The sequence below is a fragment of the Oncorhynchus masou genome, unplaced genomic scaffold, assembly GCF_036934945.1.
Source record: "Oncorhynchus masou masou isolate Uvic2021 unplaced genomic scaffold, UVic_Omas_1.1 unplaced_scaffold_1591, whole genome shotgun sequence".
In the NCBI taxonomy this organism is placed as follows: domain Eukaryota; kingdom Metazoa; phylum Chordata; class Actinopteri; order Salmoniformes; family Salmonidae; genus Oncorhynchus; species Oncorhynchus masou.
In genome coordinates this window covers 12,092-27,091 of record NW_027005989.1, presented here as the reverse complement: position 1 = coordinate 27,091, position 15,000 = coordinate 12,092, and the positions used below count along the sequence as shown (strand labels likewise).

The window sequence follows — 15,000 nt, the reverse complement described above, 5'->3', positions numbered from 1 at the left end:
AGGAGAAGTTGTTGTTATAGAGACAGGTCATATCTGTTTAGAGACTGTAATACTAGGAGAGGTTGTTGTTATAGAGACAGGTCATATCTGTTTAGAGACTTTAATACTAGGAGAGGTTGTTGTTATAGAGACAGGTCATATCTGTTTAGAGACTGTTATTTTAGGAGATTTGTTATAGAGACAGCATATCTGTTTAGAGACTGTAATACTAGGAGAGGTTGTTGTTATAGAGACAGGTCATATCTGTTTAGAGACTGTAATACTAGGAGAGGTTGTTGTTATAGAGACAGGTCATATCTGTTTAGAGACTTTAATACTAGGAGAGGTATAGAACAGGATATCTGTTTAGAGACTGTTACTAGGAGAGGTTGTTATAGAGACAGGTCATATCTGTTTAGAACTGTAATACTAGGAATGATAGAGACAGGTCATATCTGTTTAGAGACTCAATACTAGGAGAGGTTGTTGTTATAGAGACAGGTCATATCTGTTTAGAGACTTGTAATACTAGGAGAGGTTGTTGTTATAGAGACAGTCATATCTGTTTAGAGACTATTAATACTAGGAAAAAGAGGTTGTTGTTATAGAGACAGGTCATATCTGTTTAGAAGAACATTAATACTAGGAGAAAGAACCCTTTTGTTATAGAGACATCATATCTGTTTAGAGACATTAATACTAGGAGAGGTTGTTATAGAGACAGGTCATATCTGTTTAGAGACTGTAATACTAGGAGAGGTTGTTGTTATAGAGACAGGTCATATCTGTTTAGAGACTGTAATACTAGAGAGTTGTTGTTAGAGAAAGGTGCATATCTGTTTAGAGACATTAATACCAGGAGAGGTTGTTATAGAGACAGGTCATATCTGTTTAGAGACTGTAATACTAGGAGAGGTTGTTGTTATAGAGACAGGTCATATCTGTTTAGAGACTGTAATACTAGGAGAGGTTGTTGTGCTCAAACAGAGACAGGTCATATCTGTTTAGAGACTGTAATACTAGGAGAGGTTGTTGTTATAGAGACAGGTCATATCTGTTTAGAGACTGTAATACTAGGAGAGGTTGTTGTTATAGAGACAGGTCATATCTGTTTAGAGACTTTAATACTAGGAGAGGTTGTTGTTATAGAGACAGGTCATATCTGTTTAGAGACTGTAATACTAGGAGAGGTTGTTGTTATAGAGACAGGTCATATCTGTTTAGAGACTGTAATACTAGGAGAGGTTGTTGTTATAGAGACAGGTCATATCTGTTTAGAGACTGTAATACTAGGAGAGGTTGTTGTTATAGAGACATGTCATATCTGTTTAGAGACTGTAATACTAGGAGAGGTTGTTGTTATAGAGACAGGTCATATCTGTTTAGAGACTTTAATACTAGGAGAGGTTGTTGTTATAGAGACAGGTCATATCTGTTTAGAGACTAATACTAGGAGAGGTTTTTGTTATAGAGACAGGTCATATCTGTTTAGAGACATTAATACTAGGAGAGGTTGTTGTTATAGAGACAGGTCATATCTGTTTAGAGACTGTAATACTAGGAGAGGTTGTTGTTATAGAGACAGGTCATATCTGTTTAGAGACATTAATACTAGGAGAGGTTGTTGTTATAGAGACAGGTCATATCTGTTTAGAGACATTAATACTAGGAGAGGTTGTTATAGAGACAGGTCATATCTGTTTAGAGACATTAATACTAGGAGAGGTTGTTGTTATAGAGACAGGTCATATCTGTTTAGAGACTGTAATACTAGGAGAGGTTGTTGTTATAGAGACAGGTCATATCTGTTTAGAGACTTAATACTAGGAGAGGTTGTTGTTATAGAGACAGGTCATATCTGTTTAGAGACTGTAATACTAGGAGAGGTTGTTATAGAGACAGGTCATATCTGTTTAGAGACTGTAATACTAGGAGAGGTTGTTGTTATAGAGACAGGTCATATCTGTTTAGAGACTTTAATACTAGGAGAGGTTGTTGTTATAGAGACAGGTCATATCTGTTTAGAGACTTAATACTAGGAGAGGTTGTTGTTATAGAGACAGGTCATATCTGTTTAGAGACTGTAATACTAGGAGAGGTTGTTGTTATAGAGACAGGTCATATCTGTTTAGAGACTTTAATACTAGGAGAGGTTGTTGTTATAGAGACAGGTCATATCTGTTTAGAGACTGTAATACTAGGAGAGGTTGTTATAGAGACAGGTCATATCTGTTTAGAGACTGTAATACTAGGAGAGGTTGTTGTTATAGAGACAGGTCATATCTGTTTAGAGACAATACTAGGAGAGGTTGTTGTTATAGAGACAGGTCATATCTGTTTAGAGACTTTAATACTAGGAGAGGTTGTTGTTATAGAGACAGGTCATATCTGTTTAGAGACTGTAATACTAGGAGAGGTTGTTATAGAGACAGGTCATATCTGTTTAGAGACATTAATACTAGGAGAGGTTGTTGTTATAGAGACAGGTCATATCTGTTTAGAGACATTAATACTAGGAGAGGTTGTTATAGAGACAGGTCATATCTGTTTAGAGACATTAATACTAGGAGAGGTTGTTGTTATAGAGACAGGTCATATCTGTTTAGAGACATTAATACTAGGAGAGGTTGTTGTTATAGAGACAGGTCATATCTGTTTAGAGACTGTAATACTAGGAGAGGTTGTTGTTATAGAGACAGGTCATATCTGTTTAGAGACTGTAATACTAGGAGAGGTTGTTGTTATAGAGACAGGTCATATCTGTTTAGAGACATTAATACTAGGAGAGGTTGTTGTTATAGAGACAGGTCATATCTGTTTAGAGACTGTAATACTAGGAGAGGTTGTTGTTATAGAGACCGGTCATATCTGTTTAGAGACATTAATACTAGGAGAGGTTGTTGTTGTTACAGAGGGATGTCAAACCCAAAAGTGACAGGATTCTGAAGACAAGACAGGAGATACAGTTAGAAGTGGACAAGCTGAAGAGAAACTTGATTCATCAGGTAAAAAGCATGTTTGAATTTGTGTGTTTGTGTGTGTTTTTGACTTGTGTAAGGCATAAACGTGTGTGTGTGTGTGTGTGTGTGTGTGTGCGTGCTTGTGTAGTGTGTTTTGATTCATATATGCATTAATGTGTGTGTGTGTGTGTGTGTGTGTGTGTGTGTGTGTGTGTGTGTGTGTGTGTGTGTGTGTGTGTGTGTGTGTGTGTGTGTGTGTGTGTGTGTGTGTGTGTGTGTGTGTGTGTGTGTGTGTGTGTGTGTGTGTGTGTGTGTGTGCATAGCAACCAGTAGCTGAGGTGGAGACCCAGCTGATAGAACAGTGTGTGGAACAGGAGCAGGAGCTGATGAGACAGTCTCACAGACACAGAGAGGAGCTCCACACCCTCAGCTGTCTGACTCAGATCAAAGCTGATGAGAGAGAGCAGAAGTCCAGGGACCGCCACAGGGCTGAGGTAAAACACACCATATCAGATCACTATAGAACATCTCACCATCAATGTTCCCTCCCATTTTTGGGGGCAAATTTCAGGTCTGCTGAGCGCGAACTTGAACGTTGTTAAAATCCTGTGCAACTTCCAGCACGTGTTTACTGTGAACACTGAGGCTCTACCCTCTTTAAGTTACAGTTTTAACAGTGGTCAGGTAGGCTACTGTAGCTATTTGATCATAATGTCTGTAGGCCTACCAGAGTGGCCTACCATCAAAAACATGGAGTAAATGTATCCCATAACATTTTAACATGGAAATATCTGTTCTATCGTTCAGCCTACAGTAGCAGACAATGGGTGGTGTTCAGTGTAGGTCTACATTCCATGAGACGTTTGAATAAAACATGCAGGGCTTGACATGAACCTGTTTGACTGACAATGTTGTTGTGTTGTTTGATGCAAGACTCCACTTTACACAATAAAATGCATTATTATTCCCATACCATTATTACAGAGAATCAGGCAAATTATTGAAGCCTGTCTCAAAATACAACACTGCCCCTTTAAGATAAAACAAAATCTCTTTCCCTGACTGGCTTTTAAAAGATGTCTGGAAATGTACACTTTTTGTGGTCTTGTAGAAAGCAATCACTCCCCTATTGACGACTACAAATGATCTTGAACTGGGCTAATAACTCACTAACTAGAAAATAATATGAACAAAATGTGCACATGTGCTACATACAGCTCTCGCTTTGATCTCAAAACAAACACATCTACTCACGACCACTCATGTTGTAAACACAGTCCAGTTCAAAGTGAATGGCACAGATCCATATATAGCAATGTCCATTTGCATATAGACCTGAGATAACACACAACATGAGATAACACACAACATAAAATAACAAACAACCTGAGATAACACACAACATGAGATAACACACAACATGAAATAACAAACAACCTGAGATAACATACAACATGAGATAACACACAACCTGAGATAACACACAACCTGAGATAACACACAACATGAGATAACACACAACATGAGATAACACACAACCTGAGATAACACACAACATGAGATAACACACAACCTGAGATAACACACAACATGAGATAACACACAACCTGAGATAACATACAACATGAGATAACACACAACCTGAGATAACACACAACCTGAGATAACATACAACATGAGATAACACACAACATGAGATAACACACAACCTGAGATAACATACAACATGAGATAACACACAACCTGAGATAACACACAACCTGAGATAACACACAACCTGAGATAACACACAACCTGAGATAACATACAACCTGAGATAACATACAACATGAGATAACACACAACATGAGATAACATACAACATGAAATAATAAACAACCTGAGATAACATACAACCTGAGATAACACACAACATGAGATAACACACAACCTGAGATAACACACAACCTGAGATAACATACAACATGAGATAACACACAACATGAAATAATAAACAACCTGAGATAACATACAACCTGAGATAACACACAACATGAGATAACACACAACATGAAATAACAAACAACCTGAGATAACACACAACCTGAGATAACACACCACCTTAGATAACACACAACCTGAGATAACATACAACAACATGAGATAACACACAACCTGAGATAACACACAACATGAAATAACACACAACCTGAGATAACATACACAACATGAGATAACACACAACATGAAATAACACACAACCTGAGATAACACACAACCTGAGATAACATACAACCTGAGATAACACACAACCTGAGATAACACACAACCTGAGATAACACACAACCTGAGATAACACACAACATGAAATAACACACAACCTGAGATAACATACAACCTGAGATAACACACAACATGAGATAACACACAACATAAAATAACAAACAACCTGAGATAGCACAGAACATGAGAACACACAACCTGAGATAACACACAACATGAGATAACACACAACCTGAGATAACACACAACATAAAATAACATACAACATGAGATAACAAACAACATGAGATAACACACAACATGAGATAACACACAACCTGAGATAACACACAACCTGAGATAACACACAACATGAAATAACAAACAACCTGAGATAACACAACATGAGATAACACACAACCTGAGATAACATACAACCTGAGATAACACACAACCTGAGATAACACACAACATAAAATAACAAACAACCTGAGATAACACACAACATGAGATAACACACAACATGAGATAACACACAACATGAAATAACAAACAACCTGAGATAACATACAACATGAGATAACACACAACATGAGATAACACAAACAACCTGAGATAACATACAACATGAGATAACACACAACCTGAGATAACACACAACATGAGATAACAAACAACCTGAGATAACATACAACATGAGATAACACACAACATGAGATAACACACAACATGAAATAACAAACAACCTGAGATAACACACAACCTGAGATAACACACCACCTTAGATAACACACAACCTGAGATAACATACAACATGAGATAACACAGAACATGAGATAACACACAACATAAAATAACACACAACCTGAGATAACATACAACATGAGATAACACACAACCTGAGATAACACACAACCTGAGATAACATACAACATGAGATAACATACAACATGAGATAATAAACAACCTGAGATAACATACAACATGAGATAACACAGAACATGAGATAACACACAACATGAGATAACACAAATAACAAACAACCTGAGATAACACACAACATGAAATAATAAACAACCTGAGATAACATACAACCTGAGATAACACAGAACATGAGATAACACACAACATGAAATAACAACAACATGAGATAACACACAACCTGAGATAACACACCACAACCTGAGATAACATACAACATGAGATAACACACAACCTGAGATAACACACAACATGAAATAACAAACAACCTGAGATAACATACAACCTGAGATAACACACAACCTGAGATAACACACAACCTGAGATAACACACAACATGAGATAACATACAACATGAGATAACACACAACATGAGATAACATACAACCTGAGATAACACACAACAGATAACATACAACATGAGATAACATACAACATGAGATAACATACAACAGATGAGATAAACAACCTGAGATAACAACAACCTGAGATAACACAGAACATGAGATAAAACAAAACCTGAGATAACATAACAAAAATAACAAACAACCTGAGATAACATACAAAATAACAAACAACCTGAGATAACACACAACATGAGATAACACACAACCTGAGATAACACACAACATGAAATAATAAACAACCTGAGATAACATACAACATGAGATAACACAGAACATGAGATAACACAACATGAATAACATACAACATGAGATAACACACAACATGAAATAACAAACAACCTGAGATAACATACAACATGAGATAACACACAACCTGAGATAACACACAACATGAGATAACACACAACATGAGATAACATACAACCTGAGATAACATACAACATGAGATAACACACAACCTGAGATAACACACAACATGAAATAACAAACAACCTGAGATAACACACAACCTGAGATAACACACAACCTTAGATAACACACAACCTGAGATAACATACAACATGAGATAACACACAACCTGAGATAACACACAACATGAAATAACAACAACCTGAGATAACACACAACCTGAGATAACACACACTGAGATAACACACAACCTGAGATAACAGGCAACATGAGATAACATACAACATGAGATAACACACAACATGAGATAACATACAACATGAGATAACACACAACATGAGATAACAAACAACCTGAGATAACACACAACCTGAGATAACACAACCTGAGATAACACACAACCTGAGATAACATACAACATGAGATAACATACCTGAGATAACACACAACATGAGATAACATACAACATGAGATAACACACAACATGAGATAACACACAACATGAGATAACACACAACATGAGATAACACACAACATGAGATAACATACAACATGAGATAACATACAACATGAGAGGTACACAACCTGAGATAACAGCCCATGAGATAACAGACCTGAGATAACACACAACATGAGATAACACACAACTAACATACAACATGAGATAACACACAACATGAGATAACCACAGCTACAGTAACATCAACATGAGATAACAGATAAAACACAACCTGAGATAACATACAACCTGAGGTAACATACCATGAGATAACACACAACATGAGATAACACACAACCTGAATAACAACAAAACACACCACATTGAGGTAACACTAACTTAACTTGAGGCAACAGGCCTGAGGTAACAGGCCTGTAACAGGCCTGAGGTAACAGGCCTGAGGTAACAGGCCTTAACAGGCCTGTAACAGCAGCAGGTAACCATGAGGTAACAGGCCTGAGGTAACAGGCCTGAGGTAACAGGCCTGAGGTAACAGGCCTGAACAGCCCTGAGGTAACAGCCCTGAGGTAACAGACCTGAGGTAACAGGCCTTTGCTGCAATCCTTTACTACAGCTACAGTAATCACTTACAGTGTAGCTTCAGCATGACCCTTAATGGTTTCCATAGTGACATGTTGATGTTCTCAACAAAACAACAAAACACACGAGCTAAGACTAACCCTTACTTTGGGGAAAGTTGACCGTCAGCTTTTACTAAGAAGATAAGAAAGATCATGTATTATTTTAATGTATCAACAGCAAAGATACCATCGCATCAAGCAAGAGCTGAGAGGCAAGAGTCTGGTGATCCATGAACTCAAGAAGCAGAACCAGGAGGTCCAGTCCAGGTAGCTCTCACTGCTGAATGAAGACCTTAACGCCTAGCCTTAACCCTTACCTGTAACCTTAACGCCAAGCCTTAACCTGGAACCTGTAACCTTAACGCCTAGCCTTGACCCTTACCTGTAACCTTAACGCCAAGCCTTAACCCTTAACCTGTAACCTTAACGCCTAGCCTTAACCCTTAACCTGTAACCTTAACGCCTAGCCTTAACCTGTAACCTTAACACCTAGCCTTAACCCTTAACCTGTAACCTTAACGCCTAGCCTTAACTTGTAACCTTAACGCCTTAACCTGTAACCTTAACACCTAGCCGTAACCCTTAACCTGTAACCTTAACGCCTAGCCTTAACCTGTAACCTTAACGCCTTAACCCTTAACCTGTAACCTTAACACCTAGCCGTAACCCTTAACCTGTAACCTTAATGCCTTAACCATTACCTGTAACCTTAACGCCTAGCCTTAACCTGGAACCTTAACACCTAGCCTTAACCCTTAACCTGTAACCTTAACGCCTAGCCTTAACCTGTAACCTTAACGCCTTAACCCTTAACCTGTAACCTTAACACCTAGCCATAACCCTTAACCTGTAACCTTAACGCCTAGCCTTAACCTGTAACCTTAACGCCTTAACCTGTAACCTTAACCCTTAACCTGGAACCTTAACACCTAGCCGTATCCCTTAACCTGTAACCTTAACGCCTAGCCTTAACGTGTAACCTTAACGCCTTAACCTTAACGCCTTAACCTGTAACCTTAACGCCTAGCCTTAACCCTTAACCTGTAACCTTAACACCTAGCCTTAACCCTTAACCTGTAACCTTAACGCCTAGCCTTAACCTGTAACCTTAACCTGTAACCTTAACGCCTAGCCTTAACCCTTACCTGTAACCTTAACACCTAGCCTTAACCCTTACCTGTAACCTTAACACCTAGCCTTAACTCTTAACCTATAACCTTAATGCCTTAACCCTTAACCTGTAACCTTAACACCTAGCCTTAACCCTTACCTTAACCCGTAACTCTAACCCTAACCTTAACCCCTTACCTTAACCCCTAACCTTAACCTGTAAACCTAACCCCTAACCCTAACCTTAACCACTTACCTTAACCCCTAACCCTAACCTTAACCACTTACCTTAACCCCTAACCCTAACCTGTAAACCTAACCCCTAACCCTAACCCCTAACCTTAACCCCTAACCCCTTACCTAACCCCTAACCTTAACCTGTAAACCTAACCCCTAACCCTAATCTTAACCCCTTACCTTAACCTCTAACCCTAACCTTAACACCTTAACCCTTACCTTAACCCATACTCCTAACCTTAACCTGTAAACCTAACCCCTAACCCTAATCTTAACCCCTTACCTTAAACCCTAACCTAACCTTAACCTGTAAACCTAACCGCTAACCCTAACCTTAACCCCTAACCTTAACCTCTAACCCTAACCTTAACCCCTAACACCTTAACCCTTACCTTAACCCATACTCCTAACCTTAACCTGTAACTCTAACCCTAACGCCTAGCCTTAACCAATAACCTTAACCCATAATCCCTAACATAAACCCCTAACCTTAACCATTACCTTAACCCCTAACGCCTTAACCCTTAACCTTAATGCCTAACCTTAACGCCTAGTGTAGTTAACATCAGCCACCTAGCTAACCTAGCTTACTTTTGTTTCTTCATAACAAATTGGAATTTGTTAGGAAGAAAATTGTGTAATGGATACGGAATGCGTTATGAAGAAGGAAATCGTGTGCCTGTCACGAATGTCCAGTAAGTAGTTTGTGTGTATTTCATGATAATCTGTGATAGTGTGTTGACGACCTATGAGTGACTGCTGCTGCTCCAGAACTAGGTCGTTTGATCCCCAGGTATTTACCAAGCGTGTTGAAATCAGTATCCCAGAGTACCAATGGTACCGCGTAGTGTCTTTAAATAAGGACCAGTTCAGACATACCTGGAAAATAACGTCTGGGTGGCTAAGGATTTGAATGCCTAACTTGATTAATTTCGGTATTTCCTCGGTGCCAACTCTCTCTCTGTCTCTCGCCCTGTGTCTTTTTCGCTCTCTCTCGCTCTCTCTCTCTCCTTCTGTCTCTCTCTCTCTCTCTCTCTCTCTCTCTCTCTCTCTCTCTCTCTATCTCTCTCTCTCTCTTTTCTCTCTCTCTCTCTCTCTCTCTCTCGCTCTCTCTCAATTCAATTCAAGGTGCTTTATTGGCATGGGAGACATGTGTTAACATTGCCAAAGCAAGTGAGGTAGATAATATACAAAAGTGAAATAAACAATCTCTCTCCTTCTCTCTCTACTCTCTCTCTCTCTCTCTCTCTCTCTCTCTCTCTCTCTCTCTCTCTCTCTCTCTCTCTCTCTCTCTCTTCTCTCTCTCCTTCCTTCTCCCTCCCTCCCTGCATCTAGGCTTGGTGTGTTTGCCAAGCTGTATGACAACATCAAGGGTGATAGGAACAAGTGTATGAACCTGATCCAGATGGCCTCCCAGAGAACGGCTGAGATGAGAGAGAAGTTCAAGATCCTGGACAACGAGATTGAGATCCTCAGAACCAACGCCATCAACAAAGAGAAGTGAGAGAGAGATAGAGAGTACATCCCCTTCCTCAAAAGGACATTCAGACGTTCACAACCCTGTTTTGATGTAAAATGATTAACATCCTGTGTGTGTGTGTGTGTGTGTGTGTGTGTGTGTGTGTGTGTGTGTGTGTGTGTGTGTGTGTGTGTGTGTGTGTGTGTGTGTGTGTGTGTGTGTGTGTGTGTGTGTGTGTGTGTGTGTGTGTGTGCTCCTCAGGCTGCTCCAGAAGTCCCGTCTGAAGCACTTCCACAGCCACACCATCAGAGACAGCCTGAGGAACGATATCTCCAAGGTGATTTATCCTACCTGATTAATCAGGAAATCATAGGGTTATGATGTTTCTCTGTTCTGATCCCATCTCCAAGGTGACCTGGGTTAGGGTTATGATGTTTCTCTGTTCTGATCCAATCTCCAAGGTGACCTGGGTTAGGGTTATGATGTTTCTCTGTTCTGATCCAATCTCCAAGGTGACCTGGGTTAGGGTTATGATGTTTCTCTGTTCTGATCCAATCTCCAAGGTGACCTGGGTTAGGGTTATGATGTTTCTCTGTTCTGATCCCATCTCCAAGGTGACCTGGGTTAGGGTTATGATGTTTCTCTGTTCTGATCCCATCTCCAAGGTGACCTGGGTTAGGGTTATGATGTTTCTCTGTTCTAATCCAATCTCCAAGGTGACCTGGGTTAGGGTTATGATGTTTCTCTGTTCTGATCCAATCTCCAAGGTGACCTGGGTTAGGGTTATGATGTTTCTCTGTTCTGATCCCATCTCCAAGGTGACCTGGGTTAGGGTTATGATGTATCTCTGTTCTGATCCAATCTCCAAGGTGACCTGGGTTAGGGTTATGATGTATCTCTGTTCTAATCCCATCTCCAAGGTGACCTGGGTTAGGGTTATGATGTTTCTCTGTTCTGATCCCATCTCCAAGGTGACCTGGGTTAGGGTTATGATGTTTCTCTGTTCTGATCCAATCTCCAAGGTGACCTGGGTTAGGGTTATGATGTTTCTCTGTTCTGATCCAATCTCCAAGGTGACCTGGGTTAGGGTTATGATGTATCTCTGTTCTGATCCCATCTCCAAGGTGACCTGGGTTAGGGTTATGATGTTTCTCTGTTCTAATCCCATCTCCAAGGTGACCTGGGTTAGGGTTATGATGTATCTCTGTTCTAATCCCATCTCCAAGGTGACCTGGGTTAGGGTTATGATGTTTCTCTGTTCTGATCCCATCTCCAAGGTGACCTGGGTTAGGGTTATGATGTATCTCTGTTCTAATCCCATCTCCAAGGTGACCTGGGTTAGGGTTATGATGTTTCTCTGTTCTAATCCCATCTCCAAGGTGACCTGGGTTAGGGTTATGATGTATCTCTGTTCTAATCCCATCTCCAAGGTGACCTGGGTTAGGGTTATGATGTATCTCTGTTCTAATCCCATCTCCAAGGTGACCTGGGTTAGGGTTATGATGTTTCTCTGTTCTAATCCCATCTCCAAGGTGACCTGGGTTAGGGTTATGATGTATCTCTGTTCTAATCCCATCTCCAAGGTGACCCTGGTGCTTCATGAGATGAGACAGAAGAGGGAGGAGCAGAAGCTGAACTTGGGCCGGCTGACCCACATGATCAACTACCATGAACAGAACCTGCTACAGATGAGGAAGAGCCACGACAACGCCGTGCAGAGTCGCAATGACAGGTGAGTCTGGTTGTCTGCCTGTCTGTCCGAAGAGGGAGAACCATGACGTGGCCATGCAGAGCCTCAATGACAGGTGAGTCTGGTTGTCTGCCTGTCTGTCCGAAGAGGGAGAACCATGACGTGGCCATGCAGAGCCTCAATGACAGGTGAGTCTGGTTGTCTGCCTGTCTGTCCGAAGAGGGAGAACCATGACGCGGCCATGCAGAGCCTCAATGGCAGGTGAGTCTGTCTGTCTGTCTGATGAGGAAGAGCCAAAACATGACCATGCAGAGCGGCAATGACAGGTGAGTCTGTCTGTCTGTCAGAAGAGGAAGAGCCAAAACATGACCATGCAGAGCCTCAATGACAGGAGAGTCTGTCTGTCTGTCAGATGAGGAAGAGCCAAAACATGACCATGCAGAGCGAGGAAGAGCCACGACAACGCGGCAATGACAGGTGAGTCTGTCTGTCTGTCAGAAGAGGAAGAGCCAAAACATGACCATGCAGAGCCTCAATGACAGGTGAGTCTGTCTGTCTGTCAGAAGAGGAAGAGCCAAAACACGGCCATGCAGAGCCTCAATGACAGGTGAGTCTGTCTGTCTGTCAGAAGAGGAAGAGCCAAAACACGGCCATGCAGAGCGGCAATGACAGGTGAGTCTGGCTGTCTGTCTGATGAGGAAGAGCCAAAACACGGCCATGCAGAGCCTCAATGACAGGTGAGTCTGTCTGTCTGATGAGGAAGAGCCAAAACACGGCCATGCAGAGCCTCAATGACAGGAGAGTCTGTCTGTCTGTCAGATGAGGAAGAGCCAAAACAATGACAGGTGAGTCTGGCTTTCTGTTGATCAGTTTGCACTGTCCACATGACCACCAACCAAGATTCTACATATGAGATAGTTGTAAGCAATAGCTGCCTTACCCTAACTACATGCAACGATGCTGAACAATGTGGGCAATTGGGCGGCTATTGATGGTATTTGACCTATCCTCATCCCTACTTTACAATTTGGTAGCTCTCTCAGTTGTTTCTCTCTCTCTGTCTCTGGCAGAGGGGTACAGTTGCTGGAGCGTGAGGAGGAGATGTGTATTTTCTACGAGAAGGTGAATGTTCAGGAGGGCCTGATCAGAGACGGTAACATAGAGATGCAGGCGCTGGAGGAGGAGACGCGCTGCCTGCAGATGATCACCAAGGAAGAAGGAAGACAGACAGCCCTCAGCAGGAAACTGGTGCCCTGCCAGAGGAGACTGAAGGGAGAGAGCACCATGCTGCAGATACAGGTACATTAGAAGCCTGGGTCATATTCACTAAGGCAAACCGTTCCAAAACGCTTTGCAACAGAAAAAGAAAAAAACAAACCTTTTCTCATTGATTAGTTCAGCTAGTCCCTCCCTGTTTCAGTCAGTTTTCCTCCGTTTAGTGCCTTGTGACCCTGTTGTCTGACGTCAGATAACACTGGACTGTCAGTCAAAGGGCAGGTAGGAATGACATCATCTGGCGGGAGGAAATGGATAGGAACCTCTGAGAACTGGTTACTAACTCTGTCGTACTGTTGTACGGCAACATGGCTGCCCTCGCCAACATCTCTGACTGGAGAGTACTGTAGCCTAATGGGTAGCTGACTATATGCCTCCTCAGATAGCTTCTCCATGACACCATCTGCCAGTAGGGACCTGACAAGGACACCCTGAAGAAAAAACACTTAAAGAGATGCTCCGGTACTTTTGTATGCTTTTTATCAAGCAGTTCTGAAAGTAGCACCCATGAGTCAAAAGTGGTCCTCAAAAATGGTGTACTACGTCACATATGTGCAGATATGTGCACCACGTCATTGCTCTCTCTCTCTCGCTCTGTTGTGTGTGCGTCACTCAAATGGCGCAGGACTGAAGCTCATTGGCTGAAACTCGATTTGCTAAGGGTCTGGCCCACATGGGGGGGAAATGTAGGGAAAATGGCACAGCACAGCTTCCAGAAAACAGTCGCTTTTGTGGCTAATTAAGAGAGTAATCTGCTCATAGATTGTGCATGTATGAACTACATATTGACACATCTGGCCCAAAGCAGGTGGTTTAAAAAATATTTACTAGTCACCAAAGTTCCGGAGCATATCTTTAATGGATTCAATAGCTCAGCAGTGGTGGCTGGTGGCACTCTAAATCAGAGGATTGGCTGAACGGATTAAACACATGGTTTCCATGGTTTCCTTGTGTGTGATACCATTTCATTCTTCCATTCCAGGCATTATTATGAGCCGTCCTCCCTTCACCATCCTCCTGTGGTGTTCAGTGCTCAAAGGGTTAGAGCAATGCTGTTAAAAACATTCAGCGGGATCCCATTTTTTCAGCCAGAATTTCTCGTGACTCCATCCAAGGCCAAATCTTAAACCTTAAAATCTGTACATTTAGATTTTATATCAACAAATAACCTTA

The 15,000-nt window shown here is 41.3% G+C and overlaps 1 protein-coding gene and 1 pseudogene across 1 annotated transcript in view; one reads left to right on the top strand and one right to left on the bottom strand.

Moving 5' to 3' along the window:
* ccdc146 (coiled-coil domain containing 146) overlaps positions 1–13,860 on the top strand; it is a 54,035-nt gene extending 40,175 nt beyond the window's left edge. The window contains exons 10-16 of the mRNA XM_064959488.1: positions 2,892–2,984; positions 3,263–3,433; positions 8,235–8,323; positions 10,739–10,903; positions 11,124–11,199; positions 12,446–12,594; positions 13,623–13,860. Of these exons, the coding sequence (XP_064815560.1) occupies positions 2,892–2,984; positions 3,263–3,433; positions 8,235–8,323; positions 10,739–10,903; positions 11,124–11,199; positions 12,446–12,594; positions 13,623–13,860 (981 nt within the window). The remainder of the gene's footprint in view (positions 1–2,891; positions 2,985–3,262; positions 3,434–8,234; positions 8,324–10,738; positions 10,904–11,123; positions 11,200–12,445; positions 12,595–13,622) is intronic.
* A 178-nt stretch (positions 13,861–14,038) lies between these two features.
* LOC135531449 (leucine-rich repeat-containing protein 17-like) overlaps positions 14,039–15,000 on the bottom strand; it is an 11,823-nt pseudogene continuing 10,861 nt past the window's right edge.